General features: G+C 41.9%; 3 protein-coding genes across 5 annotated transcripts in view; 2 read left to right on the forward strand and 1 right to left on the reverse strand.

Moving 5' to 3' along the window:
* RFX8 (regulatory factor X8) overlaps nucleotides 1-10,452 on the forward strand; it is a 29,150-nt gene extending 18,698 nt beyond the window's left edge. Inside the window, exons 11-15 of the mRNA XM_088527050.1 lie at nucleotides 969-1,125; nucleotides 2,503-2,597; nucleotides 3,348-3,462; nucleotides 7,044-7,336; nucleotides 10,254-10,452. Of these exons, the coding sequence (XP_088383176.1) occupies nucleotides 969-1,125; nucleotides 2,503-2,597; nucleotides 3,348-3,462; nucleotides 7,044-7,336; nucleotides 10,254-10,415 (822 nt within the window). The 3' untranslated portion in view covers nucleotides 10,416-10,452. The remainder of the gene's footprint in view (nucleotides 1-968; nucleotides 1,126-2,502; nucleotides 2,598-3,347; nucleotides 3,463-7,043; nucleotides 7,337-10,253) is intronic.
* MAP4K4 (mitogen-activated protein kinase kinase kinase kinase 4) overlaps nucleotides 1-26,669 on the reverse strand; it is a 602,555-nt gene that overhangs the window by 198,421 nt on the left and 377,465 nt on the right. The gene's annotated exons all lie outside the window — the stretch shown is intronic.
* Nucleotides 12,091-25,556, forward strand: CREG2 (cellular repressor of E1A stimulated genes 2). The gene is made up of 4 exons (XM_088519734.1): nucleotides 12,091-12,510; nucleotides 14,133-14,302; nucleotides 23,966-24,079; nucleotides 25,011-25,556. Exons 1-4 carry the CDS (start codon nucleotides 12,091-12,093, stop codon nucleotides 25,156-25,158), a joined length of 852 nt encoding a protein of 283 aa, XP_088375860.1. The 3' UTR covers nucleotides 25,159-25,556.

Genomic DNA, 26,669 nt, shown 5'->3' on the forward strand with positions numbered 1-26,669 from the left:
CAGTGAAAAGAGGCCAGCACCATCCTCCTCACTGCTTCCCTTGAGGTACTTATAGACACTGATCAGATCCCCTCTCAGCCTTCTCTTCTCCAGGCTGAACAGGCCCAGCTCCCTCAGCCTCTCCTCATAGGGCAGATGTTCCAGGCCCCTGATCATCCTTGTAGCCCTGCGCTGGACTCTCTCCAGCAGCTCCACATCCCTCTTGTACTGTGGGGCCCAGAGCTGGACACAATACTCCAGATGTGGCCTCACCAGGGCTGAGTAGAGGGGCAGGATCACCTCCCTCGACCTGCTGGAGATGCTCTTCTTAATGCAGCCCAGGATCCCAGCAGTTCATCAAGTTCATCAAGGCAGTTCATCAAGTTAAGCGAAAGATTTTTTTCAGTATCTGGGTAGTACTGAGTAGTCCAGTACCTGTAGTGAGTAGTACGGTCAGGAAACTAGGCTCATCCACAAATGACTCATAAACAGGTAATGAGATAAAATCTCCCATAATATTATTTTTACTTAAACCATTTTTTTTTCTGAAGATTCCAGTGTTATCTTTAGCTTCTCAAAGTTCTGGGTAATTTAGGAAAAACTGCCTTTGATTGAAAAATATATAAAGGAGAGGAGCACTGCAGGAAAGTTTGCCCTGATACAGTTTTCCATATTTTAGACAAAATACTGCTATTTGGCCTAACTGTAATAACTATAGGCAGATGCCCAGGCAATTGCCCAGATACTTTAAGTATCTGTCTGCCTTCTGTGCTCCATCACACACAGCAATACAACGTGTCATTGAAGAGAACATCATGCAGAACAAAAAATGCTTGAAGAGCACTTAAAATTTATCTCCTTTGATTCTTTTCCCCTGCATTTGGAGACTGTGTACACATTTAAAGCTAGCATTGAATAAGGGAAGCTTTTAGACTGAGTTAAGGATCTAACAAAATGACAGACACTAACTATTTTCTTATTATCTGTAGACAATGAGGATAGTCTTGAACAACAACAGCAAAGTCACTGTTCTAAAATCAGACTTGCATGCTGTCATCGATCAGGGATTTGTGGATATTCATGGAAACCCCTTTCAGAAGAAGTTTAAGAATCCGGATGACCTGGAGAATGACATAGGACTCAAATGTAATATCCTTTTGTGTCTTTTCTATCCTTTTAAGCCCTTGCTCGATGTTGTTAAAGCTCCAGCATTTCCTCTTGTTTATTCTTGGTATTTGCCTTAATGGGTATTACTGGCTCGGAGTAGCCCTAAGTGCTGGAAAAGAGCCAAGAAAACTGAGAGTGGAGCATGTAACATTGTCCTTTTAACTTTAAAGGTTAAGAATGAAAGGCTTTCAGTTCTGGTTGTGTCTTAAAGCTTTCTGTGGCGGAAGGGTTTTGTGTTGTTAAATGGTAGGTCTTCTAGGAGAGGGTTGGCCAACAGGGATATTCATTTGTTACTGTTTTCTGTGAGTGAAAGAAGAAGGAAGAGTTGCATACTGCATTTTCCTCTGTTACTAATCTAAATACACAGAATTCTTTTGTGTAGCCAGATTTGAAATACTATATTTTGACCTTACAGCATTCCTGCAGTTGCTCTGTCCTGCAGCCTCTGCAGTTGACGTTGTGCTATATGCAATAAAATACCCAGTTCGTGTGGAGCCATGACGTAACGTGTTTGCCAGTTTAATAGAGAGTAATGGGAACGTAATGGCAAGATAATTCCTAGATTAAGGAGCTGCTATTTAAATTCTTAGCAAGAGGCAGCTGGGACTAGACCGTGCACAGAAGTGACAGTGAGAACGTGAGCTCCTGGTTCCCAGCCTGCGGCCAGCTCGCTCTGCAGCATGGATGGGCTGCAGCCTTGCTGGGGCTGTTTCCAGGAGGAACAACTGGCTTTGTTCACGGACACATCATGAGAATCTTTTAAATAATATTGAATTATCTTTAATTTAAATAATGCCTTACTCTTTTCAACTTGGATTTACTGCCTTTTCTGCTTTCGTTGCTTTGTGAGTTTCAGTTTATAGTAAACGAGGTCTCACAAGCCTTCTGCACTTAACCTTCCTGAACGAAGACGTGTCCCTTAGAAGGGTGTAAATTAGAGAGATGCAATAGGGAGGTAACTTTTGGTGCTGGGAGGTGGAGTCTAATCTTTTAGGGATATAGCTGCTCTGGTATTTGGCAATATTAACTATTTTTGCTTGTCAACAGAATTTTCTGTTTTCTGTTGTTACCTAAAACAGTTTTCTTCCCCTCAACGGGTAAAACCTTTACTATAATCACTAGGTCAATAGAGCCATGGCAGAAGTAGATGTAAATCTGAATAGGGTAGGACTGATTTCAGAGTAGGATAAAATTTCATAGTAAAAGAATGATATGAGTGTATTGATCAAAATGCTATAAACAGATGTCTTAGCATATTTTAAATTAAAGGTTAAAAAAAAAAGTTAAAAACTGGAAATCAAACCAAAAAGCAAAGCAACTACTTCAATTAATGTATCTCCCTTGCATATTTTATAGGCTTGAATGACTTAATAGCTTTGTTGGACAATTCCACGGATATTCGGATTTTCCTGAACTGTTTGTCTTCAAATCTTCAGGCTTTTGTCATTCAGGTATAAAATTCACTTCATTATTTCCCGAAAAGAAAGGGTGATCACACCGATTATCATGTTACATGCTGACTTATCAATAGTTTGCTGGTCTTGCACTGTACAACAGCAACCTGAGCAGACTGCAGATTTGCATAAATACAATTTATGCAGGCTGCAGAAAAGGGGGAGCTAATTGGCATACAGGAATTCCAGCTGTGCAGGCAGCCTCGGTGCGTGTGTCCACTCAGGCGATTCCTGTATCTCCAGTCCCACTTTATAGGCGTCCATTATGACACTCTCTTACATATTCAGATTTACAAGAAAAAGGGTTTATAAAATGAAGAGAACACTTCATGATTCCTGAAGCTCCTGGGTCGTGTAACCATTGATTTGAGCAGGTGGTCGGAGTGCTATGTTGTTGTACAGCGGCTCGGGCACTTGTTTCTGATGGAGCCATGAGGGTGGTTGAACATGGCAAGAGATTGTCCAGAAAGACCGTGAAATCTCTATCCTGAGAGGTATTTCTTGACTGAGTAAGTTGACTGGACAGGGCCATGAGCAAGTTCAACTAATGCAAACTGCTTTGTGCAAGGAGTTGCACAAGATGGTGTCCAGAGGCCCCTTTCAACCTGAGTTATTCTAGGATACCAACCAAGCAACTGCTTGTTCCACCTTTGCATGCACTTGGTATTTGGAAATATTGTCTGCAGTATAATAAGGGGTTCTTTTAATTAGCTTTGTCATAAAGCATTCTTTTTCTCTTACTTGCAGCCAAGCAAGAGTAAAGAGGAGTTTAAAAAAGTGGCAGCTAATTTCCAGCTCCGATGGAACTTCCTGTTAACTGGAGTAAGCAAAGCTATGACACTCTGCCGTACAGTGAGTTTTGGTAAGATCTTTGTGACCTTCATCTGATACCCCGCTCTGTGAGTTGAGAAGATGATAGAGGCAGGGGATCATTTTAATTGACATAAATTCAAGCTACAGTCAAAAGGGTCATCGCTTGTTCCTACTCCCTTTTTTGTTTGACGCAGCAGCGCTTGTCTGGTGCTCTGGGTAGCCAGATCGGGGAAATTAAATAGTTAATTTCCAGCCAGATCAGTTGTCTGACCCAAAGTCTAGCATGAGAAGGGGGTGAAGGAGAGTCATGGGGCTGGGGGCATGGGAAGGGCAGGACTCCCTCTTTCGGCAGAAGTTACTGGTTGTATGAGGGGAAGGGGGAGCAGGAGCCCGAGGTGTGAACATCTCTTCACCCAGCAAAGGGGCGTGATGGAGAGCGGGGCCGGCGTTATCTCAAGTCATAAAACTTCCAGATCTCTCAAGCTCCCAACCTTTTGTGTGTAGTGCAACATATCAAAGTCAGTAAAATAACTAGTTGCCAAAAAGACACTCCTATTCACAGCAGCTTTACTCTCCTTCCTTTTCCTTGTGCCTTAAGCCCACCCAAGTATTTGAGTAGCCAGCAGCAAGCATGTTCAGTCACTCTCTCTGACTGACAAGTAGTCACTCTCTCTGAATTAATTCTCTCCCTGTTTCAGTGCTCTGAGCTGTAACGCATTAAATCAGTCACACACCACTGCAAGGCAAGGGGAGCAGTCAAATGGTAGAGAGGGCAGGACCCCAACCACATTTATTCCAGTTTTCTTGAACTGGCAGGACTGTGTCTTCAATCCCGTCTCTGTCTGTGTGCCTTCCATTTCTGTATGGCATCAAACTTAACTGCTTTTCTCTTCACTTGGAGAACCTTGCACAGGCTGCTTGTAATACATCTGGAGAAGTTCTCCTCGAACGCCTGATCTCAGACCCTGTTGAGCTTTTTTTTTTTTTTTTTTTTTCTTTTCCAAAGAAGCACTTTCATATTTTTTGCTGTCCTTTTGAGTGGAAATCCACACAAATAGCCCCCCAAAATCTTATTATCTTCTTTGAAATCTCTCTTCCAAACTCTGCTCTCTCATGTTTCCTACAAAGACTTAACAAAGGGATGTGCTAAGACTTAACAGAGGGAGTGAAGCTGTATTCTTCACTCTTCTTTTGTGGCTAACTTCTCTGTGTGTGTGTGCGCGTGTGTATGTGCACAAATGTATTCCCACTCTGCTGTTAGCTGTTTCTTTGAGTTTGGATTGCGAACTCTCTGGAGCAAGGTTGGAGTTTTGCTCTGTGTCTGGCTTGGTCTGCAGCACAGTGGGGTCCCTGTCCAGAACTGCAGGTATTACAGTGTTACAGTCATAATAAAATAATCCTTCCTCTCTGCCTCTCAAAATCTGGAGTTCTCTGCAGAATTCTTCGTTGCTGGAGGCAGTATTTTGGGCAATGAGGAGGATGAGAATGAAGTCCAAGAACAGGAAGCATAACATTTACTGAAATCCTGCATGATAAGGGAATCCTCTCCCGTCTTCCCACCACAAGCGAAGTTTAATGAATTGCTCCCCTGTTCTGCAGTTGTCCCTGCCCAGGGACACAGTTCATACCACTTGTTTTAGAGTGTCTCCCTTCCTCTGCTGAGCTTTCCTTAAACCAGTTACAGATTACACTTTCATCCTATTTTGATAGTCTTCCTATTTTGCTTCGTTAACACCAAGATCGAATTTATTCTCACGTATGAAAGAGTTAAAGAATCTTTTCTATTCTTGTTCCTTGATGCTCCAATTAATTTGGTCATTATTATCATCATTCTTAGCACCCTTAGTTCTTTAAGATGTTGGTTGTATAATAACACTGCCGCCTTTCCTATGAGAGCAAGATACGTAGGATTTCAAATTTTAGTGGACAAAACTGAAGCAGTTATGTTAACAAGCCATCTGGTGTGAATGTTTTGTAGTCAGGGTCATTGCTTTTCAGAAAATCCTTAAATCTCAGCATTTCTTGTAGGAATTGTGAGCATCGTGCAGACTGAAATAAGCAGCATCCATGCTCAGGAGATAAAATTACTTTGGCAAAACATGGAATTTTCTATAAATGTGTAAGTGTCGGGTGAGTGCAGTGCGATGCCCCCCAAAAAGAAAGGGCACAACAGTAACCAAAACCAAACTCACCTCCAGCCAGATGCTCCTGCTTGAAGGTTGGCGCTTTGGGCAGTTGTGATACAGTGACATGCTCACACCTCGCAATTTAGGATCAGCTTTTACCTTTTTCCACCTCGATCTCCATGTGGATGATGTCCAAGTGTGATCAGGGGAGCAGTGTGTCAAGCAGCAGGGTGCAAGTGTGCTGCAGTAGCCAGTGCTAAGGGGCCTCCAGCCCCTCTTCTTGCCAGCAAGTTGTGCTCCTGCCTGTCTGCATGGCAGAACCTGATGTGAGCTGGTGCTGCTCCGTTTTCTCTGTCAGCGGAGCTGCTGGGACACCCCGGGACGCGTTGCTGAGCCGCGCTGGCCGCCCGGCCGCAGAGCTCCGTTTGCACGTGCAGCGCGTTCAGTACTTCCTACTTACGGAGCGGCTAGATGGGCTCCTGTTCCCATCAGACATAACTCTGCTTTGTTTGTGGTTGTGCTGTGAAAGTAGAAGGGAAGAAGAGTTCTCTTCACTATCCTCAGTGGTCAGCTCTGTGCCAGGGTACATCCTCCCTTCCCATGGGAGACACTTGAGGATTTATGTCGAGATAGCTCCAGGTGCGTGAGGATCACCTCGGTTTCGTGACCTGCCTTCCACAGGACTCATCTCATCTTTGGACAGCACAGATGATTCATCAGATGCCATTGATGCCTCTACAAAAAGGCTGAACACCAGTTTTCAGCACACACTGCCTTACACAGTCTCAAAAAATGACTTTTTGAGAGGCTATTTATGATGAGCAGTTTATGCATTCTCTTTTCATTAGCAAACTGCGTCAGCCTAATACCAGGTCAAAATCCTGTCCCTGCATCTTAGCCCAGGGAACAATTGGAGTGGTAGCTTTTGCTTCACACTTAACACTTTTTGAATATGCAGTAACTTCTTGCTGATGCCTGTGTGCACATTTTTGTTGTTGAGATTGTGAATTGCTTGGTGAGCTCCTGTGCAGATTTATGACGTGGAAGAAGACCTCTCTTTACTGTAAGGGGCTTCCAGCCAAAGGTAGGTTTTAAAGTTCAGTGGCCTCCGTGAGTCTTTCTCTTGGTTTTAGCAGCTGTGCCCCAGGGTGCCAAGTTGGCCATCTAATCAGAAAATACCGAGTATCTTGAAGTCTGCAGGAGGGTTTGACTGGGAAGAGGTGGAATGATTTGTCTGTGTGAGAGAGGGACTTAAATAGGAAAATGAACAAACACAAGTATACTTTTATCTCTAGCTAAAATAAGGGGAAAGGGCTTTCGCAATCTGCAGTTGGTGCCTATTTTGCTGATATGTGGAAGCACATAATTTTGTAAATGCTGTCTGATAAGGGCTGCTACTTTGTGTAGCCTGTGACATTAACAAAGTCCTTCAAAAGGGACTACATCATGAAGACAGACAGATGAAGAGGTGGTTATAATTACTTATGTTTTTCTTTAAACCTAGGATCCTGGCATTTATTTCATTTGCTGCTCTTGGAATATGTTGCTCACATTTTCCAGTCCCATCTAGAGGAGGAGGGAGATGAAAGTCTCTGTGTCATAGAGCAAAGCGACTCAACCGTTCTGTTGGTTCATGAACCCGACCATCTCTTGGACAGTTTTGCAGAGCAGCAGCCTGAAAGCAAAGGCCCACAGCCAACTCCGGAGACTTTGACGCAGAACCAGAGCAATGACACTTTAAGCAACATTTTTTTCAGGGTTCTGAGTTGTTTGGTGGACGCAGACACAGGCAGCAAGGTGAAACAAATCATCAACTTCAGAAAGTTACAGTGATTGCCAGGTTATAAGGGGGAGAACAGGGAGGGGGTATGGGATTTGTTGTGGGGCTTCTGTGTGTGAAGCAGAAATAACAAAGGGCAGCTGTGTCCAAAGTCACCTCCAGGCCATAAAACATTGTCCTCACTGCACACCCACTTCCGAACTGCTTTGTGGCAGGTATTTTCCACATTGCCTCCATCTGCCTTACCAAGGCCCCCTAGTTCTTGCACAGGCCCTTAGGTTTCAGAGTAGCTTCAGTTCCCCCTTGGTGCTGTCCAAGCACCCTCCATGCTGGTCATGGCCTCACCTGACAGGATCTATTTGTTCACTGATCAGAAAAGGGAGCGCATTGTGTCATCTTTCCTCAATATTAGAGGCACTGATAGGCTCTCCACCCTCTGTACACCTATTAGCTTTAGCAAAACATTTAGAAATATAAAATCTGCTGTGCCAGACTTATAATTTTTTTGAAGTCACCCAAGTCGATCAGAAGGAACGAGAGACAGAAAATACAAGTCGAACTCTCCTAGAAAATGGATAAATATAAGGACATGTGGGAACATGTGCAAGTGGTTAATGCAAGTGATTCATTAGACATTCAGCTGTTTTCAGATTTCTCTTCCTTGCAATAACACCACTATCTTAAGTCATGGGGAATGTGTTTTCCAGAAAGCAGAGCTGGACAAATGCTAATGGCACCAAGACTGATGAAGAAAAATGTATTTTAGGGTGATCCTACTGTAGTTCTTTTGCTGGTTATTTTGCACTGCTCAAGATGTATTCAGTTTTTATAAAATAGGATGAGGATTAGAAAGGGACTTTTTTATCAAGTGTCTTTATTAATTAAGACTGTTGAAGGATTCTTGTTTTAAAATATAAAGATGAAACCAGATTGTTAAATAAAACTGGGGAAGAGAAGACACAAAAGGGATGAAACACAGGAGCGGTTTATAGGAACATCATGTGCATGTTGGACAGTGATTGGGTTTTTTAAATGCAATATACTGTCCTCCTGCCATACCTCCTTGACCTCAAAGGCCAAACTGCAAGCTTGGGATGTGAGCTGTCCCCAAGGCAGATCTAGGCCGTGGATGGGCAGAAGCTTCTGGCACTTGTGTCCTCAGGAGAGGCAGCGGCCCCCAGCTCAGCGGCTGCAGGGGCTCCTCCTCGGGAGCCTGTCCGCGCTGCTGTTTCCTGGGCTCCTGCTTTGCCACCTGCCACACTGGTCTCTGTATCCAGGGTGCGTTTTGTCATTTTTCTTTTAAATTCTTTACCACACAGCCTCTGCAGTTCTCTTTGGCCAAGTGTCTGTCTTCAGCTCCCTTCCTCCACTTTAGCGTCTGCCAACAGCACCAGCCTCCATATCTTGTTCATCTCGTCCCACAAGGCATTTCTGTGCCTTCCATGCAGTCTGTTAGGCACGGAAAAATCTGTTCCTGGCACCTCCACCCTCATTGCATTGAGGGGAGTGCTAAAAACTCAGCTCTGCTGCGAAGCCCTGGGAAAATGAGAGGGAGGACTGGTAACAGAAATCAGAGAAGCATCTCCGAACCCTGCCCTTGCATCAGCAGTATCAATATGTGCCTGTGTCTTAACAGATCGCTCCATGATCTCCCAGTTGTCACCTTCATCCCTGCTTTTCCTTCCCCATCTGTTCTGGGTCCTTCATTCGTACTTTGTGCTGAATATAAATTACACTCCTCAGCAGAGAGACCATGTTGTTTTCCGTTTATTTTGAACAGCCAAGCACATCTTTGCATCTATTTCTTTTTTATTTCAAAGCGTGAAAATTATTGTTAATTATCTAGAAAATTGAATAAATACCAAGTTGCTGACATCTCCCCAAGAAAACCTTATCTTAATGTGAAAAGCTGTAGAAGAAGGGGAATGAGGCAATGCAGGGTTTTTTTTAAAGCAGGCTTGCTGGACAGCGTGGCAGATGAAATACTGTGTAGCCAAAAAGAATTAGTCCCAACTAAGAGTTGTTGAAACTAATGGCGCAAGCGAAGGAGCTGTGAGGGAACTGTAATCTGTGAAAGTGCAGCTCGGAGAGCATTGGTCTGATCTTCATGGCTTATCACAGAGCTGGCAGTTAGTTTCTCGCAGCACGAATAGCATTTTTTTTTTCATCTAGAAAATCCCATTCTGTGCTTCTCCTCTTTGTTCACCTGTTCCCAAATTAAAATCCTATTAAACTGCACACCTGCCGCGGCTTTATCTGCCGAGCACTGGGCTGCAGCTTTTAATCCAATTCCACGCCCCCGTCACATATAATAAACCGCAAATCAGAGCAAGGCAACACCGTTCATATGAAGCTCAGCTGGCAGACAGGAAATCAGACACTTTGGCTTAGTATAAAGGGATAAAAAAATAAGGGAATAATTAGCTGTTTCACATGAATGAATGAGGAGTGTTCATCATCCAAGTGGTGTATGTAAACCAGGATACAGAGATCAAGTAAAAACAATAACTAAAGCGATCAAAAATTAGAGTGTGATCCTGAACCTGACTAAAGCCAGTGGCAAAACTTGTGCTGACTTTCGGAAAATAGGATTTCAGAATTAAAAAGCAGTCCCTGTGAGAGCGAGAGACAGGACTGAAATCTTATGTTTTTAAAAAGGGAAGAACAGAAGGTGTTAGAGCAGACAGATAAAATACAAATGATGTGTTAAAAGACAGAGCGCGCTCTGACCAGACCTTTGCTACCCTGCAAGGAAACACATACGCATCTCTGCTTTGCTGGGTTAACTGATGTAAAATTAGGTTGGGTATCTGCAGGAAAGAATAGGGAATATTTTTTATTATTATTCAGTAGAGGGAAAAACTAATTTACAATCTCTAATTGTCAAAATCTCTAACTGTCAAAACATTTACATGTTTCTGTTCTAATTTTCAGCTCATCCAGGTCATGTTGGAAGACAAAATTACTAAAACTTCTGTTAAGTTGGATCTTCCAATTGGAAAAGAAGCACTTGTTACTCTTAAAGATGGACAGAAATTCATTATTTGTGCCTCTGATGCACAGCAAATCTCCACAGAAGACCAATCTGACTTTTGAATATTATTTATGAGGATAGGCCATACTTACTTTTTGATACCATTTTACTTTTTTAATTTTAAATCTTTTTTTTTCTGTAAATACTAAATTCAAAACTGTGCTAATGATTATTGGGCAGGGTTTTAGGTTTTCTTGTGAAGTAGCTATTAGACTTTATCTGAATAAAGCTTCAGAATACACAGTGGAATACTTGTGTTTTCTGTGTCTTGTATTCCTGCCATTGGGAAGGCTGAAGGCCTACCTGGAGTCATTGTGGTGAATTTATCTGGAAGCTAGTGAATAGATCGACCCTGCACCAACCCTGCTTTGTGTCTACCTTAAAATGACTATTTATTGCATATAGCATTTAGCAGAAATGCCTAAGTCTTGAAAAATTCCTGCATGGTTTCCCATTGCTGCTGGGTACAGAGAGTCAATAGCTCAGATGTAATTGTATTAACTGAAATAAAATAGGTTGTGTATAGTGTTATTGATTTCTTTATCATATGTCAGAAACTCAAGTTGTTTAAACTTGCTCTATTAAGCATAGTACAGGCAAAAGATTGTAGAATAACTTTATATGAAATACTAAATAAAAATAAAACAAAATTTGTGTTGTGCATGCATCGGTTTACATTAGGAAGACAACTAATTGTCCAGTGAGAGACACAAGGGAATTGGCTTTCTGAAATGTGCTCGGAGTGTATATGAGCCTGCTTCATGATTTTGACATGGGCATCTCCAGGGTAGGAACAAAAAATGGAAGGGCAGGGGGAGCTTATCTAGCTTTTATTAATTCGGGTTTGGGAAATGTACATTTGTTTTGCACTTCTGTGTACTTTCCTGCTTCTCAGCTCAAGTGCTGAAAGAATCCATATTCAAAATTAGCATGTGAAGTGAGGACCAGACGCTGAAGAACGGGTGCAAGTGTCTTCAGTTGCATTGGTAAGAGTTTCGTGGACAAATTTCTCTGGGGAAAGCATGTTCCTGCCTGAAAAGAAATAACGGGCTTTACGGCCTCTTACACCTGTTTACACAGTTTCTTCAGGTTACTGTGATGAAGATAAAATACCAAACAGTGGGTTTAGGAAAACAGAAGCTAAAGATACTGGGTATCTCAGTTTTTATTTATAAATTTCTATTCTAGGTTAGATGTGTAGCATATTTTCTTGAGACAATTAAGCAAAAATGAGAAGATTAGACCAACTTTATGGTCCGTTCTTCACACTATGAAATGTCTGTTGACAGTCCGCTAAATGTGTCCGCAAACCTTACCAAAGGGTCTCCTGAAAGATTTATTCTCCTCTGCCTAAGGCTGAGCCAGAACTCCTTAAATAATTTCTGTGAATACAATGAAAGCGTGAGCTTGTGTATTTTGAAGAACTGTTAAGTTTGCATCGAAGGGGTCTACTGCCAGGAGCGGAAAAAGAGCCACGACACAAAAAAAAAAAAAAAAAAAAAAAACAGTGCCGTTTATTTCAGCTCCAATATGCACTGAAACCTTTGCCTAGCTAAGCCCTTACCTAGCGGCCGCGCTGCAGGAGCGGCTCCATCCCCCTAGACGGCACCTGCCGAGGTCGTGCTGCGCTCCCGGCCAAGCGGCGCGGCGGGGCGCGGGGCAGCGCTGCGGCTGCCGGCGCGGCCGCGGGAGGGAGCTGCGCGCCGGGCGCGGCGGAGGGCGCCGCTGCGGCAGAACATGTCGGCGGCGGCGGCGTGCTGGCTGGCGGCCGTGCTGTGGGGCGGCGCGGCGCTGCCGCCCGCGCGCGGCTACGTGGTGCTCAGCCCCGTGTCCTGGCCGCTGCCCGAGGGCGACGGGCCGCCGGGGGACGAGCTGCACAGCGCCTCCACCGAGGAGGCGCTGCCCGCGCTGCTGGAGGAGGCGAGCAGCCTCTGGAAGCAGAGCGACCCGGCCTCGGCGTACCGGGAGCACGCGGAGCTGGGCGCGGGGCCGGCGGCGCGGCGGGCGGCGCGGGCCGCCTCCCCCGCGAGGATGTTCTCCTACCGGCGGGAGAGCGCGCCGGGGCCGCCGCCGCCGCCCGAGCGCGCCGCCGCCGCCCGCCTCCTCGCCCGCCACAGCACCTGGGGCTTCGTGGCCACGCAGGCGGCGCAAGGCAAGGTACCGAGCGGCGCCCGCCGCGGTGACAGCGGCCCGCGGGAGGGTAACGGAGGCGCCTGAGGGGCAGTTAACGGCTGCTCGCGGGCAGCGACCAACGGCCGCACGTGGGGGTGGCCAACGGCCGGCGCGCGAGGGCCGGTTAACGGCCGCACGTGGGGGTGGCCAACGGCCGGCGCGCGAGGGCCGGTTCACGGCCGCGGGCGGGCAGCGACCAACGGCCGCGCCCGGGGGGTGGTTGCGGGCCGCTGTGCGAGACCCCCATGATCTTGGCGCTTCCTCTTCGTGCTTTCACCAGAAGGAAACCCATGGTAGAATGACAGCCTTAGTAGGGTCCGCAGGTAGCTCGCCGTTACCAGTCACTAATTGCATCACGTAACTAGTACAGGCAAATCCGATTCAGGCTAAGATTTGGAATTGACGAGTGGCGTGGTGCTACCCGCGTGAGTTATAGTGCCAGCGATTACAGAGCTCTCCAAGCATCTGCTGTGAATTAACACAGGTGAAAGACTGAGGATATTTAAGCAATTGAAACATGTAGTGCAGAATTACTGACAGCTGTTGCTTTTTTTTTCACGTTGTGAATTTTGGTAATATGTAAATATTTTTAATTTCTAAGTCATTCAGTTTCTTTAAAACATCCCTACTAACAAGCACTAGAAACATTAAAATTTTAATCACATATAAACATTAGAAAGCATGCAGTCCAGGTAAATAACATCACCTTTTTTATTAATTGCTCATACTTAATTTGATTTTGATATAAAGCATTTATCAGTAATACTGATGTAAGATATTGACTGATAATTCTATTATTTATCATCTAATTGAAAGAAATATCCGAAGACATGAAAAAATAGTGATTCATTAAGTATCTACCACTGCGATTCGTAACGGCATGAAAAGCATGGTAACAGTATAAATTGTTGCAGAGAATGGTAATGTATGTCGTTATTGGACAAAGTTATTTTTGCATGTGTAACCTCCATCGTATGCATGGAAGTCAGTGACTGGGAACAAACGTGGAAAACGTGCCTCTTCTCCCTCCTACATGGGAGGCAGCTCTGCTGCTGGCTAGTTTGACATTCTGTTTGACTTCAAGCACAGTTCTAGCTAAAAAGTGTTTCCTTCTAATTTGGCAAGCTAATGCAACCAAATCAGCTGATGATTCCAAATTAAGATTAAAAAGGGGAGCCAAATTTAGACTAAAAAGCAGATTGGATCAAGGATAAATTAAAATCCGTATCCTTGTGGTCTGAGGAAGGGTATCAGCATTGTTTGGAGGCGGGTAAACATTTCTTGATGTTGATAACATTGATTTTAGTGCACTTAAACATTTTTAATTTGCTAGTTCCTTCAAGTTCACTGGAAGAGAAAATCTTCTCTCTAACATCACAGACAAGACTGGAAAAAAAAGAGAGAGAGAGATGGAGGAGAGACCTGTTTTCATAGAAGCGTGACAACAAGATCCGATTTAGAAGATGGTCTGTCTAGTGGTGACAACAGAAAGTGTGAGATAGAACAAATGGGCTTTGTCCTTTCTGCTGAAGGCCTTGAGGAGGTCCCCAATGCTCCACACTGTCTGTTTGCAAAGTCATAAGGCACCACTTATTTGGGTTTTCCAGATCCAAGGAATGCCCTATGGAAACTGTCTACTTGTCAGCGACGGTCCCATCAATAACAGCACGGGAATCCCTTTCTTTTATGTGACACCAAAGGATAAGACTGTGGCAGATCTGCTGAAGAATCCTGTAGCTTCTCTGACCCTGCCAGAGGTGGACGGCAATTTCTGCAGGTAACTGAATTTTGTTTGTATAATACTCCCTTCAGCAAGAAAAAAACACAATCCTCAGGATAAATCCATGATAGCTTTATGCTGGGCCCCAAACCTTCAATGTCCCGCTTGTGCTCTTGGCTCTCACCATCAGCTATAACCTCTTCTTTAGGTTTATTTTGCAGCAAATTGCTACAGTATATCTTAAAGAGAATCAGGAGCTTTATTTAAGTGTTCTGTAGCATCAAAAGTTGTGGAGACTTTCAAATTACTTATTAGCAAACTTAAATTTAAGTCTCTCCTGGAAGTTTCTACATGAAGTATATATATTTTTTGAACCCCGAGGGCTACTGAAGTCACCATGAAGTAGACACCCTTGGCCTGCTCTTGAGGCTTGTTGTTTGCATTGACTAGTTCTCTGTGAACTATGATGGGATCCCAAACTCTTAGTTCACAAGTTATGCACAGGACCATGCCACACAGCTGAATTTCCATCTTTTCCAGGGCACACAAGTAAGTGTGATATCATCACAAATTTTGAGTATATCATAAACCTTCCAAATGTTCCCCCACAAAAAGAAAGCCAGGTTTGAGATTTACTGATCCAGCTGATCCTGGTCTTGTCTCTTCACAAATAGTGTTGAGTTCAGTTCTTTCTTCCTAGTAGCGTGCATAATTCTAGTTCACTGATGGTTTGCATATGTAAAATGTATGCATGGAAACTCAGAAATGATACAATTCTCCCTTGCATACTTGTCTCCTTGAAAAAGACCTATCTGTGCCATATGTTTGTTTACAGTCAAACCATGTGACAAGCGTGGCTGGGTTAGCCTTGTGTGAAGTGTTATTTCCAGAGGCCTCTTTACGTGACGAGGTATGTGGTGACGCTGAGATTGTGTCAGACAGGACAGATCTTCCAAGGAAGATCTTCCACACTGATATTCCAAGGAAACAGAAAAAAAGGGAAATTTCAGGCTGCCTCAGAAAGAAATGAATTTAAAAGGAAAGCTTTAACTCTGTTTTAATCAGTTCTTTCTTAAAAGACTAACAGAATTGATTCCTGTTTTTTCATTCAGTCAAATAACAAACTGAATATCTAGACCAAGTGCTTACAAATACATGATAAGTTCTGTGTCCTAGCACTTGTGTAGCTGCCCTGTTTTCAGAGGCTCTAGATGCAGAGCAGCTTCCATTGATGATAACTGCTGGTGACGAGCACTTCAGAAAATTACACTCATTTAGACACTCAAGTGTGGCCTTTTATCCCTGACTTTAAACATCCACTTTTGACAGTCTTTGCCTTTTATGATTTAGCAACAGCAACAACACTGCATGATTCACCTGTTTGGGAAGTGCTAATTCACCCGAAAATCTATTCATGATTTATAGAAATATAAAAGTCACATACATCACAAACCCATCAAGAATATTTATTCACTGGCTTCCTAAAAAGCAACCATTAATTTCCAAAATTAAGCACTATCTTTTGGGTTTATGTCCCAGAAATTACTGTTTGTACTGTAGCCAGGGCAACCTAAATTTTGCCACACGATTCTTTAGTTCCCTCAGCATCCTGACATGGAATTATATGGCAAGAAATGCTCTCTGGACACTACTAGTAAGCTAAGCTTGTATTTCCATGACAGTTTAGGGCAAACTAGTTACCAGTTTCTGCATCCTCCTTCTCCCTCCCCATATCTGGTAGGTCACAGGGTCCCCCCCATCTCTCTTGCATCAACTTTCATGTTTTGCGTGACCCTAAATAAAGCATAAATCAGAAGAAATTTAGCTCAACAATGTAAATAAAGTTTTCTGCTGGTTCTCCTTCATTTTTTTCCTGCTCCTGGAGGTGGAGCTGCTTAGCTCAGTAACCCAGCAGATACCTCTTTCCTTTTTTTTTTTTTTTAATGGATTAGAACAGCATAAGTACAAAGGAGAAGGGAAGGGAGAAGGTGGAGGAGAATGAGACATTCCCAGTTCAGTATATAACCATAAGGCTATTGAATTGAAAAACTATTGAATTGAATACAAAGACCAACACTTTAGTCAGTCCTTGCATTATTTATTTTATTGTCGTGTTCATGTTGTTTATCTTGACTTCTAGAATTCCCATCTGCAACAGTTGATGGTATTAGCACAAAGAACAAGCAGTACAGAAAATGGAAAATAGGGGCAGTTGTTGAGCTGCAGTTTGAGTTTTCGATAGGTAGAAAAATGTGACAAGGTTTTGTGATTGTCTTGCAGTCAGGAACCAGGGAAGACATGAGGACTAGGAGAATTTAATCTTCCCCTGGTGAGCAGGGTCAGAATTTACCTTTTGAACTGCTCTCTGATTAAAATTGTGGCATGCAAATAGTATGTAACAACCTTAGTGCAGTATGTATGGGGTGGCTTAATTTTTGTATAGCACGCTATATATGGGGCAAAATCTCTTTGTCTAAAGTACCTCCGATTCTGCTTGGTGTTAAAGCAGCATCTATGAGATTTCCTTTTCAAAGGAAAATGTCATTTGTAGGTAGTTTTACTACCGTAAATTCTCTGGTCAAAGGCATCGTTGACTGTTTTGACTTCAGAATCAGCTAAATTAATAATGCTGTAGGTGAGTAAGTTCATGCCCTTGTGTGCAAACGATGAATTTAGCTCTAGGGTTTATTTTCATGTAAAATTTCATTAGAATTTCATTATGTATCTGCTCTGAGATTTAAGAATTAAAATAAATGTGAAAGCTATTTGATGCTTGTAGAAATGCTCATGGGAGAATTCAGCACTCTGCTGAAAACTGTTCTACACAAAAGAAACCTCTGGCCTTTACAAATAAAACATAGGTGACATTTCAATAGTCTTGTGTGTAATGAGTATTGAGTGACTTGTGTGCTTGCATATCAATTTGTTACTAAATTTAGTTAGTAGTAAATTTTCATTTGTTTTTGTTTCAGAACATATTCAAGTTTCAAAGCTTGACAATGTTCTCACTTTTGGAGAAGTGAGGAATAGAGTGGTCTTTCTGGTTTTCCGGTGTTAATATTTAACCAACTGAAAATAAAATTTGAAAAGCCTAAGCGAATAAGAAAAATAATATTTAATAATGAAAAACAGAGAGCTACGATGTGTTTCAGTGGGCAGTAATTACATCACATTTTAATGCTGCAGTTATAGTCTGGATTCCTCATCTCTGACCTAGAGATTTACGTTTCCCAAAGGATAACAAGCTTCACTTTTGGAACCTTCTCTGATGGTCAGCCTAAAGAAAGCATTAGTTAATAACTACTAACACTGAATTTTATCAGAAGGCTAATAAATGGATAATAGAGGAGAGAAGACTTAAATGGTTCAAGGCAAAAAAAATAGACAAAGCTGGCAAGTCTATTCCACAGAAAAGCTGAAAAGATTGAGTCCTATTTGTACAGATTTCACAGGGAACAAGACTGAGCCCTACATTGAAGAATAGAGCAGCTATTGTTCTAAATGAATGTCCCAACCCACAAGCTGTTCAGATGATCTCTTTTTCCAAATAAGCTGCTGGGCCTGCCTCATTACATCTGGGTCTGGAAAACAGGCAATTAATTTTAAGCATTGAGTTGTCTCCTTGACATCAGGTTCAGCACCTTCATGGAGACCACATGCAGCTTTTGTAGAGAAGTAACAGTTCAACGGATACTACAAACTGAGAAACACGAGGGAAAAAGAAAGAAAAGCAACATACTTTGGAGTCAGTCCATAGGTGGTTTTCCTTTGCTATTAATTTGAAGATTGTTTCTCGTTTGCACTGCAGACTGTGATATTCTGAGTGATTGACATACCCCTATTTGGGCATTCCTATTCCTGCACCTGGGATAGGAAAGGTGCTTCCTTCAGAGCCATTTTACCTACCTGTTCCATCACTGCTTCAGGCATCAGGTCAAAGTGACCGACAGAACTGCCATGGGTCACAGGCACAACCTTCGAGGTGCCAGCTGGCCACCCGAATTTTGTCTACCTCTGTGATTATGTAGTCGATGTTAATACAAGGCATTACACTGCCAAGCAAAGGAAAATTACATGTTCAGAAGAGAAATGCATCTGCTAGAGAAGAATTTGCCCTGAAGTCTGGACATCCAAACATCTCTCAATTTTTAGGAAGTTGAGGCTGATCTCCTAGTTCTGTGGCACAGACACCTCTCTATCTCTGCCATTTATACTGGCCTTCTTTAGTCTTATGAAAATAATGATGTCAGTAGCCTTTCCTGAAAAATCTGTATTTAAAAAATCAGGAAATACCAAATTAGAAAGTTAAACATGAAACCTACTATCATCATAGCCCAGTGCATACAATATAGCTCTAAATTACTGTTTTGTTTTTTTTCTCTACTAGCTTTACAAAATCCCTGTCTGGTACACCAGGATGTGTTTCTTTGTCTGCTTTTACTGAAATAATTGATGCTGTGATTCTTTTTTTCTGTGAATCGTCTACTGTTAAACTATATAAAACTTTCCTGGCTTAGACATATAGTTCAGCCAAAGAAATGGGTTGTTGTTGTCAACAAGCTGACGTAAATTATATCTGTCTATATATGTGTGTGTGTAAAATAAAATAGTCTAGGAAGGATTATCTTCTAGGAAGAGTGACGTGATTTAAAACATTAAAATAGGTATACTCTGAATACAGGCACTTATATGCAAAAAAAAAAACCCCAATATTTTAACAGTATTCATTACTACCAAGCATCACTTTGGATTCAGAATGGAAGACTGCACTACTGAAAGCAAAGATAACTTTTAACTATCTTTGTTGGATCTCGAACATGACTGATAAAGAAAGTGATTCCTGTTAAAACTCAAAAGAAGACAGTGCAAAACTGCCTTGCTCTCTAGACTGCCATATCCATCTGAGGGCCAGCAGCAGCTTTTCTGATTATGAAATGGCTTTCAGCAGGGATTTCATTTGATATTCATGCCATACAGATTAGTAACACTAATACAGTGTTTCTGCTTCAGAGCCTTCATTAGTTAATGATAAGCAAAGGGAATGTATAAAGAGGATAATTTCTGCTTTTCAAAATGTACAATCGAAATCATATACACGATATGGTGATTTTTCCAGGACATTACACTTCCTCTATTTATTTCTGTACGTTTTAGGGAAAGAATGATGATGCATCATATATTTTCAAGCTAGCAAAGACCTATGCGTCTTCACCTCATGCCCCATTTGAAGCTAGGCAAACAGGAACTCTGTGTGGGTCATTGCGCTGCTGACCTCGCATCCCAGGGAGGTGGCAGGGAACAGCTGTTCCTCCCATCCTCACCTCCTCATTGCATGGTTTGTGTGGCTGCTGCTACCCCGAAGCAGACGTTTATGCGTGTGGAGCAAAATCCATCGCTGCCCTGACTATGCCACACGTGAGGCATGTGCTCTGCAATGGCAGGAGGAGGAAACTGCTCTTTCAACTTGGCTCGCCAATTCCGGAGAGAACATTACTGATCCCTCCCACCTTCTTCCTACTGATTCTTTATTGGAAACACTTCACCCTCCTTCCCAAATACCTATCCTTTGCCTTCACTGCACTGCAGCCTTGCTAGCAGACTGCTGAGAATGGAAACAACACTCTACGAATACTCCTGGTCAGCAAGCAGGAGGGAGAGAATCAAAGCAGGGATATCAATGAGGAAAGAGAATCCTAAATAACAGCATCGTCACCTTGTGTGCCAGAACTGCCGCATCAGCTTGAGCCATGGTGTCAAGAGATCTGGGCATGGCTAGTTTTCCCTTTGAGAATCCTCTAATTAGGCTAATGTAGTAAATATTTTAATGAGTAGGTGGCACTCTGCTCCCAACACCTTTGAACCATGACCCAGAAAGGGCGGAAGCCGCCCGCAGTGAAATAAGAGGCAGATGTTCAGCAGCAACGTGCTTCAGTGCATTGCATAACTGTTGGGAAACATATTTAACTTGGACATGGGCTTCTCCATAAGCCCAGAAAAGCTGAGACTTTCACCACAGACCGCTTTCTACAGAGTAGTTTGGTGAGACTGAACCCTGCTCGTTCTCTAATCTCACCTACTCAGAATGGGCAACAGAGGCAAACGCTGCCCCATTTGCTCACTGTAAGCAGAACAGCAGAGACAAACAGTTCTTCCCTGTCCTCACATCAGATTAATAATTAAGATAATCTCTTTTAATGCACTTTTATGCATACTTACAAAATGCATAAACTGAATGATCTTCCATTTTAATCTGGCTTCCTTTAATTTCTTCCACAAGGTAGACATATTTTACATAAGCATAAATAAGTAAATGTGTTCTCTATTGATTTGTCTCCTTCCACAGTTTCCTGCTTTCTTTTTCCCCCGGTTTATATTTTATCATAGCCTCCACGAAATCTTCTCCAATGACACCAAGGACTAGATCCTCAGCTCTGATAAATACAAGGCCTATGAAAGCACCTACGGCTTCTCAGCTACACAGGCTGGATAACCATCACACTGCTGCTTCTTGGGAACTCTGCTTCCCTCAATCCCTCCCATCAGTAATGCACAGATGTTACATAAAGCCATTTCTACGTATGTTCTTGCTCTTGTGCCAGCAAAGATAAAAGGGCCGCAAGGACTGAGAGCTGAATATGCATTTATTCATACAGAAAGTAAGAAATATCTGGTGAATGCATAACTAGACCTCTGCAGGTTTATCCTTAGTATCTATTGTTCAGCTTTAGTAAAAGTAGGAGATATATTACTGGCTATATCCCTTTATTCCTAGGAAACAAAGCCTGCACTTACATAATTTCAGCAGTAATACCACTGAAAATTCACAACAGAGCTAGAGGTGGTAGCTGTAATTTCTGTGATTTTTAATGATTAAGAAAGTATAAAAATAATTACAGGTTATGAGGGAAATGCTATGCCAAAAGTGATGAAGAGCCAGATTTCCTTCAGAACACGAACAAATCATTTGATAAAGAAAATACTAATGTCAGTGTAAGACTAGAATACAAGGTTACTATTCTGAAATGGAAAACCTATAAGAGGCAGTACTAAAAGCAAAACAAAGCAAGTAATAACCTGGCATACTAAATTCAAATGTATCATTGTCCCTATTCAGCTCTTCCAAAAACTTTGTCAAACGTAATTGTAAAAAATAATGTGTTTGACTGGTTTCCCTGAAAGGCAAACTTCTGACCCTGCAGAATGTTATTCCAATGTGTAGCATTCAGTTTAAATAACTCTTACTAGGAATTATTGTATTTTACTTTTGTGTGTCAATCAATGCAACACACAAAGTCTAGAGGAAAGAGCATAGAGAAAGCTGAAAAGAAAATAAGACATGAAAACATTTATATAAAGGTATACAGTACTGGGGTTCTGATGTCAGCTAAATGTGCAGAAAGTAGTTTTTCCTGTAAATCAGTGAAAAGTCAAAGTCTTACCTGACACTCCCAACCCTAGGCAAAGGGCCAAAACCTCTCAGCGATTTTGGTAAGAAAGGTGGGATTAATGATTCCTGCTGCTGCCTAAGGACAGCAACATCATGTCTGTTGCCTGCTCAAAACTGCAAGTACGTGCACTTTTAGAATAAATGAGTACTTACAAAGAAATGTTAAATCATTGTCAATTTTGTAATTTGAGAAGGTATCAGACCAAAGTCTCTCAGTGTTCATCATTACACCCAAATTTAATATCTTGATCGATGTGCTATAGACATCCTCACTAAAAACTCTTTTATAATTCCTATCTGAAAATAATTAACATCTAATTAACATCTGGGAGCTATACCAAACAGAAGTGCTTGCAACTATTTCCATTTTTCCCAGTTGTTCTGTTGTTTTTCAGGACTGTTAGGCTCCATTGCAAAGGATGCTTACTAGTTTAAATTAAATTTCAAAAGTGAAATTTTGCTTGTAAGAAGTGCCTTTCACTCATTTTTAAGAATTACCAAGTTACATATACATATGTATGTGAGCTGTGTTGCTACGGAACAACGATTAAGTACAAAACGTAACAGTAGATCAGGAAATCCCTTCAAATGGGCTTTATGACTTTTCTGTACAGGGCCAATAGTGTCCAGGAGGGTGAATTTACACTGCTCCAGATGCTGGACATTCCGGCCCTGATCTCCCATTCTGTAAGTGGGCTTTGTGCCTCCTCCTTTTCCCTTTTTTGGCTGTGTACACTGTGTTCATCCATGCTGTAGGTGAGCTGATTGCCATTTAAAGTGCTTTTCAGCGAGAAGCCTATCCCACTTCCAAACTGTTAGATCAGTTCCATGCAGAGATTCTGCAGCGTGCCAAGGTGACTACGAAGACAATTTCATACTCTGAATATACATGCCTAGAATTAAATACAGAGCTGGGACATGGAATGCAGATTTTCAGGTACTTAAACCACCATATATTAGTTCATATTTCAAAAATGTACTGGAAAAGTAATCTTGAGCATTATTTATTAATGTGAAGAGAAAGCTTGAGCTGGGTCCTTGGCTGAAGTCCTTCTTTCCATGCAGAAATTGAGGTAGAGGAAAAAGAGTAGGAGTGGAGCCCAGACATCATCCAGCTGAACAGTTTCAGAGAACTGCTGCTCCAAACCAGTCAGGACGCTCAGGAAATGTGAGTGCAAATGGCTCTTCTGAGCGCAGGCTGCAAACTGTGCCAAGTGCTTATTGGGCATAGATAAGTATCAGCCCGTTATGTTTTCTGGCATATTTCTGCTCATGGTCCTATGTATAAAAGAAGGCTTTTTATCCAGTAAGTTACATGGTCTCTGCTAACCATCTGCGGGGAATCTGCAGGTGTTAAAGTAGCAGAAGAATGCCCGTATGTTTCCTGAACGCCGTAGACATGCACTGAGAATTATGAGGAAAAAAAGGCATTGCAGATTGCACATACAGTGAAGGTTAAAGGGTTAAAACCAAGATCTTTAAATAAAATTGCACACAGATTAGATTTGATTTGCTGTGCTCTGGTGCTTCAGACTAAAGCGGAGAAAACAAGAAACGCAATCTTCGTTTCCTAATGTGATTCTTGGAGCTTATGTTCTTATGTGGGGGACAGCCCTGTGGGAGGCTTGGGGGCAGCTCAGCACTCTCAGGGCCAGGATTTCGTGGTCATTCCCTGCAACTCTCCTTTTTGCTCTTGGTCAAGTTACTCATAGTCAGTCAGCAGTTGCCCCATATATTTATGGGATATATCTAAACACTATTATTATGCAGAAAGATCAAAAAAAAATAGCTAATACTTCTCCATTCTTGGTTTCAAGGATGGAGATATTTCAAGGGTCTTTTAAAATTGATTCTATGCATCTGTTTGTAAAAAGAATCTGATACAAAGCAATCAGCAAGGTACAAGTAAGCAGGGATTAAGCCTGTCACTAGGAAGAGACCTTGTATTTTATACTCGCAAATATACATATGCACACTTATTTTTTAGGTTTAGGTCCAAACTAACCATTTCACTAACACTCTTCAGAAACCTGACTGCAGTTTTAAAGAAGATAAATGAAGATCAAACAAATCTCTACAATAGACGTCTTCTTTAGGTGAGTATTCCTTCTAGAATAGCACCCAATGCTATTATTGAACATAGAAAAAAACTGAAAGTCTGACAAAATATTGCAGCTATGTATATGTGAGAATCAGTTCACATTCATATTTCTCAAAAACTCCTGGCAATAAAATGCAAGTTATGATACATGAGCATTTTTCTCTGTGCACAGAAAAAATGTAATTGATCCCGAGGACCCGAGGTGCACCAGGCTGACTCTCACAGGACAGATGGTCACCGTGCCTCCCGAGGAAGTGGAGTTTGCCAAGCAAGCAATGTTTTCTCGGTCTGTATGTAATACGTGGGTAGTATAACACAACCTGCTGTTTTGAAACAAATACATAGACATAGCTATTCAGGGGTGAAAATTTGAATGAAGTAATGAATCTGGCCTTTATTTGGAGGCCATAAAGATAGTTTGACTGCTGTGTTTCTTACAATGACATGCAGAGCTTTAGAGCATCCTTTTAACTTTTGGGGTAATGAAATGTGTAAGTACCATTAGTAAAAATTAGACTCCAGTAGTACGTATCATTTATAATCTGGGGATTAGGAAAGCACTTTACGCAGCTTTGAGGAGAGATTCCCAATTACAAGGTGTATTTGTTCAGTGTGACACCAGGTTTAATGCTTCTCCCCCACTTTAGGGTCAGCTAGGACTTTTAAGACACAGCCTAATAAGATACAGTGAAGAGCTTTGAGGCTCTTGGGTTCACACCTTTCTGCGCAGTGGAGCCCCACAATGGTCCTCGGTGATGCCCCCTGAGCCTAATGGTCTATGTCAAGTACAACAAGATCTGGGCCATCTGCTTCCGATCTTCTGGAAATGGTTTGCAGGCTGAGAAGGAACAATTTGTTCCATGAGCTGCAAATCTTCACACTTTCAAATGACCCACGTTGGAATAAGCACACTTAGAATCTTGCTCTTACTGGTTTTTAGTTACTTATAGACCAAACAATGTCAGCCTTTGGAGATGAAGGTTGCAAGGGAGTAGGGTGGTGGTCTTTGGCTGCCTTAGTTGTATTTCTTGCCACATTAAGGTATGGAGCATTATAAACTTCATTACAAGAAAAGAAAAAAGAAAGATGAATGGTGGTGATGGTCATATCTCAGGTTTCGGTCTGGCTGAGTGCACTAGGTTGTAGGAAAACAGTGGACTATGCATATGCTTTGGCATATCTTTCCCCTTTTTCTTTTTTCTTTTTGGTCTTTCCAGGCACCCAGTGATAAGAAAGTGGCCTCGTAACTATGAGTGGTTCTTCTTGAAAATGAACATTGAACACATTTGGCTTCAAAGCTGGTATGGAGAAGTTTCTACCATTACAGTAGAAGAGTATTTAAAAGCAATTCCAAGTAAAGCATGATCAAATGGGCTTTGAAACACAGGTCTTTTGAGTTTCCTTTCCAAACAATTTCATGCTGGATGTTTTATTTACAGTGATTTTTTTTCAAAAGTATTCAAAATAGCCCTGTCTTACATGGAACAGAGTGAAAATAAACCAGTGTAGACTTTGAAATAATGAAGAAGAGGTGAATAGTAACCCTAACCTGCAAAGTATGAATATGTCACGTTCAAGCATCTTGAACATCACTTAAAAACATTTTGTGTCTGTTTGTTTTGACTTTTATTGCTGCACACCCACATGGAAATTGTAGCATGTGCTAAATATAATGTTCTGATTTACGAAAAAGTGAATTGCCTATTCAAAACATTCTGTATATTGCGGAAATATTATTGATGCTTACTCCCTTGTGTTTTGTAGGCATTCTAAGCTAAATCTAATAGCTACCAGTTTAGATATTTGAGTTAAAATATTCTAATAAAGGTGTCCTCATTTGCTAGCTTATATTTTGTACATGTACTTTTCCATCTAAGTGAATATTTAATTGGAAAATTGAGAGACTGGTGGTAGAACAACCACTTCCCATCACGGCCTTGGTAGAAAAATCTGCAAGCCACCCGACTAGCGCAGCTTTGGAACAACCTGTCTCCTGCTGACACAAAGCTGGTTAAACGTGGTAAGGTCCAAACAACAAATCAGCCCCACAAGGATTATCCCAATACAAGCACAAACATTATTGTAATAAACAAATAAATAAATGCTCTCAGCTAGCCTGTTGTAGATTATGAGACAGGAAAAGTAGTTTTCATAGTTTACAGTCCCAAGTTTTTACTTCCTATCTCCAGCTACTATTTTATTTTTAACTCATTTGCACAACTGACTTTTGTAAAGCATCACTAACTCATTTAAAGGGTGCAGCTAGGCTCTTAAATCTGTTTTCTCACTAAGTTTAAAGGGATCCTCCTGAATTTTTTAAAGAAGCCTAATGATAGTTAGATATTTCAGTCCATCAAAAACTCGCTTTCTTAGGGCCGACAGTGCAAACTTCATTGCCAACACATTATGTATTGGCACTTTTCATTATAATATTAAGATGGTTCAGAGGTCTTTTATTAGTCTTCAGCTCTTTCGGTAGATGATTTATTCTGTAGCTTCTCAGGGTATCCCAGTTAAAAAAGGGCCCATGGATAATTGTCCAGTCTAAATTATACAATTTCCTCCCTCTAGAATTCAAAGCAAGGCAAATCTAGATGGTTTTTGTGTGCCTGGCGGGAAATGCACAAGTCTTTCCATATCGCTGGGAGGAAGGGGGAGCTCTTGCTAGTACCCCATGCCAGGGCAACAGGCTCTTTTAACTACCAGGGGTCACTCAGACCTCGGGCTCCAGGCATTGCTGCAGTTAATACTCTAATACTCTCTAAGAACTGGAATATCACTGGTGATGGGGAAATGTTTGCTTGGACACTTGCTAAGCCTGTTTTGTCTTGTCTCTCTTCCGGTGAGCCTGTTAACAGCGCTGATCTTCTGTAGAG

The sequence above is a fragment of the Tinamus guttatus genome, unplaced genomic scaffold, assembly GCF_059628265.1.
Source record: "Tinamus guttatus ecotype Peru unplaced genomic scaffold, ASM5962826v1 Tinamus_guttatus_pri_ptg000002l, whole genome shotgun sequence".
In the NCBI taxonomy this organism is placed as follows: Eukaryota; Metazoa; Chordata; class Aves; order Tinamiformes; family Tinamidae; genus Tinamus; species Tinamus guttatus.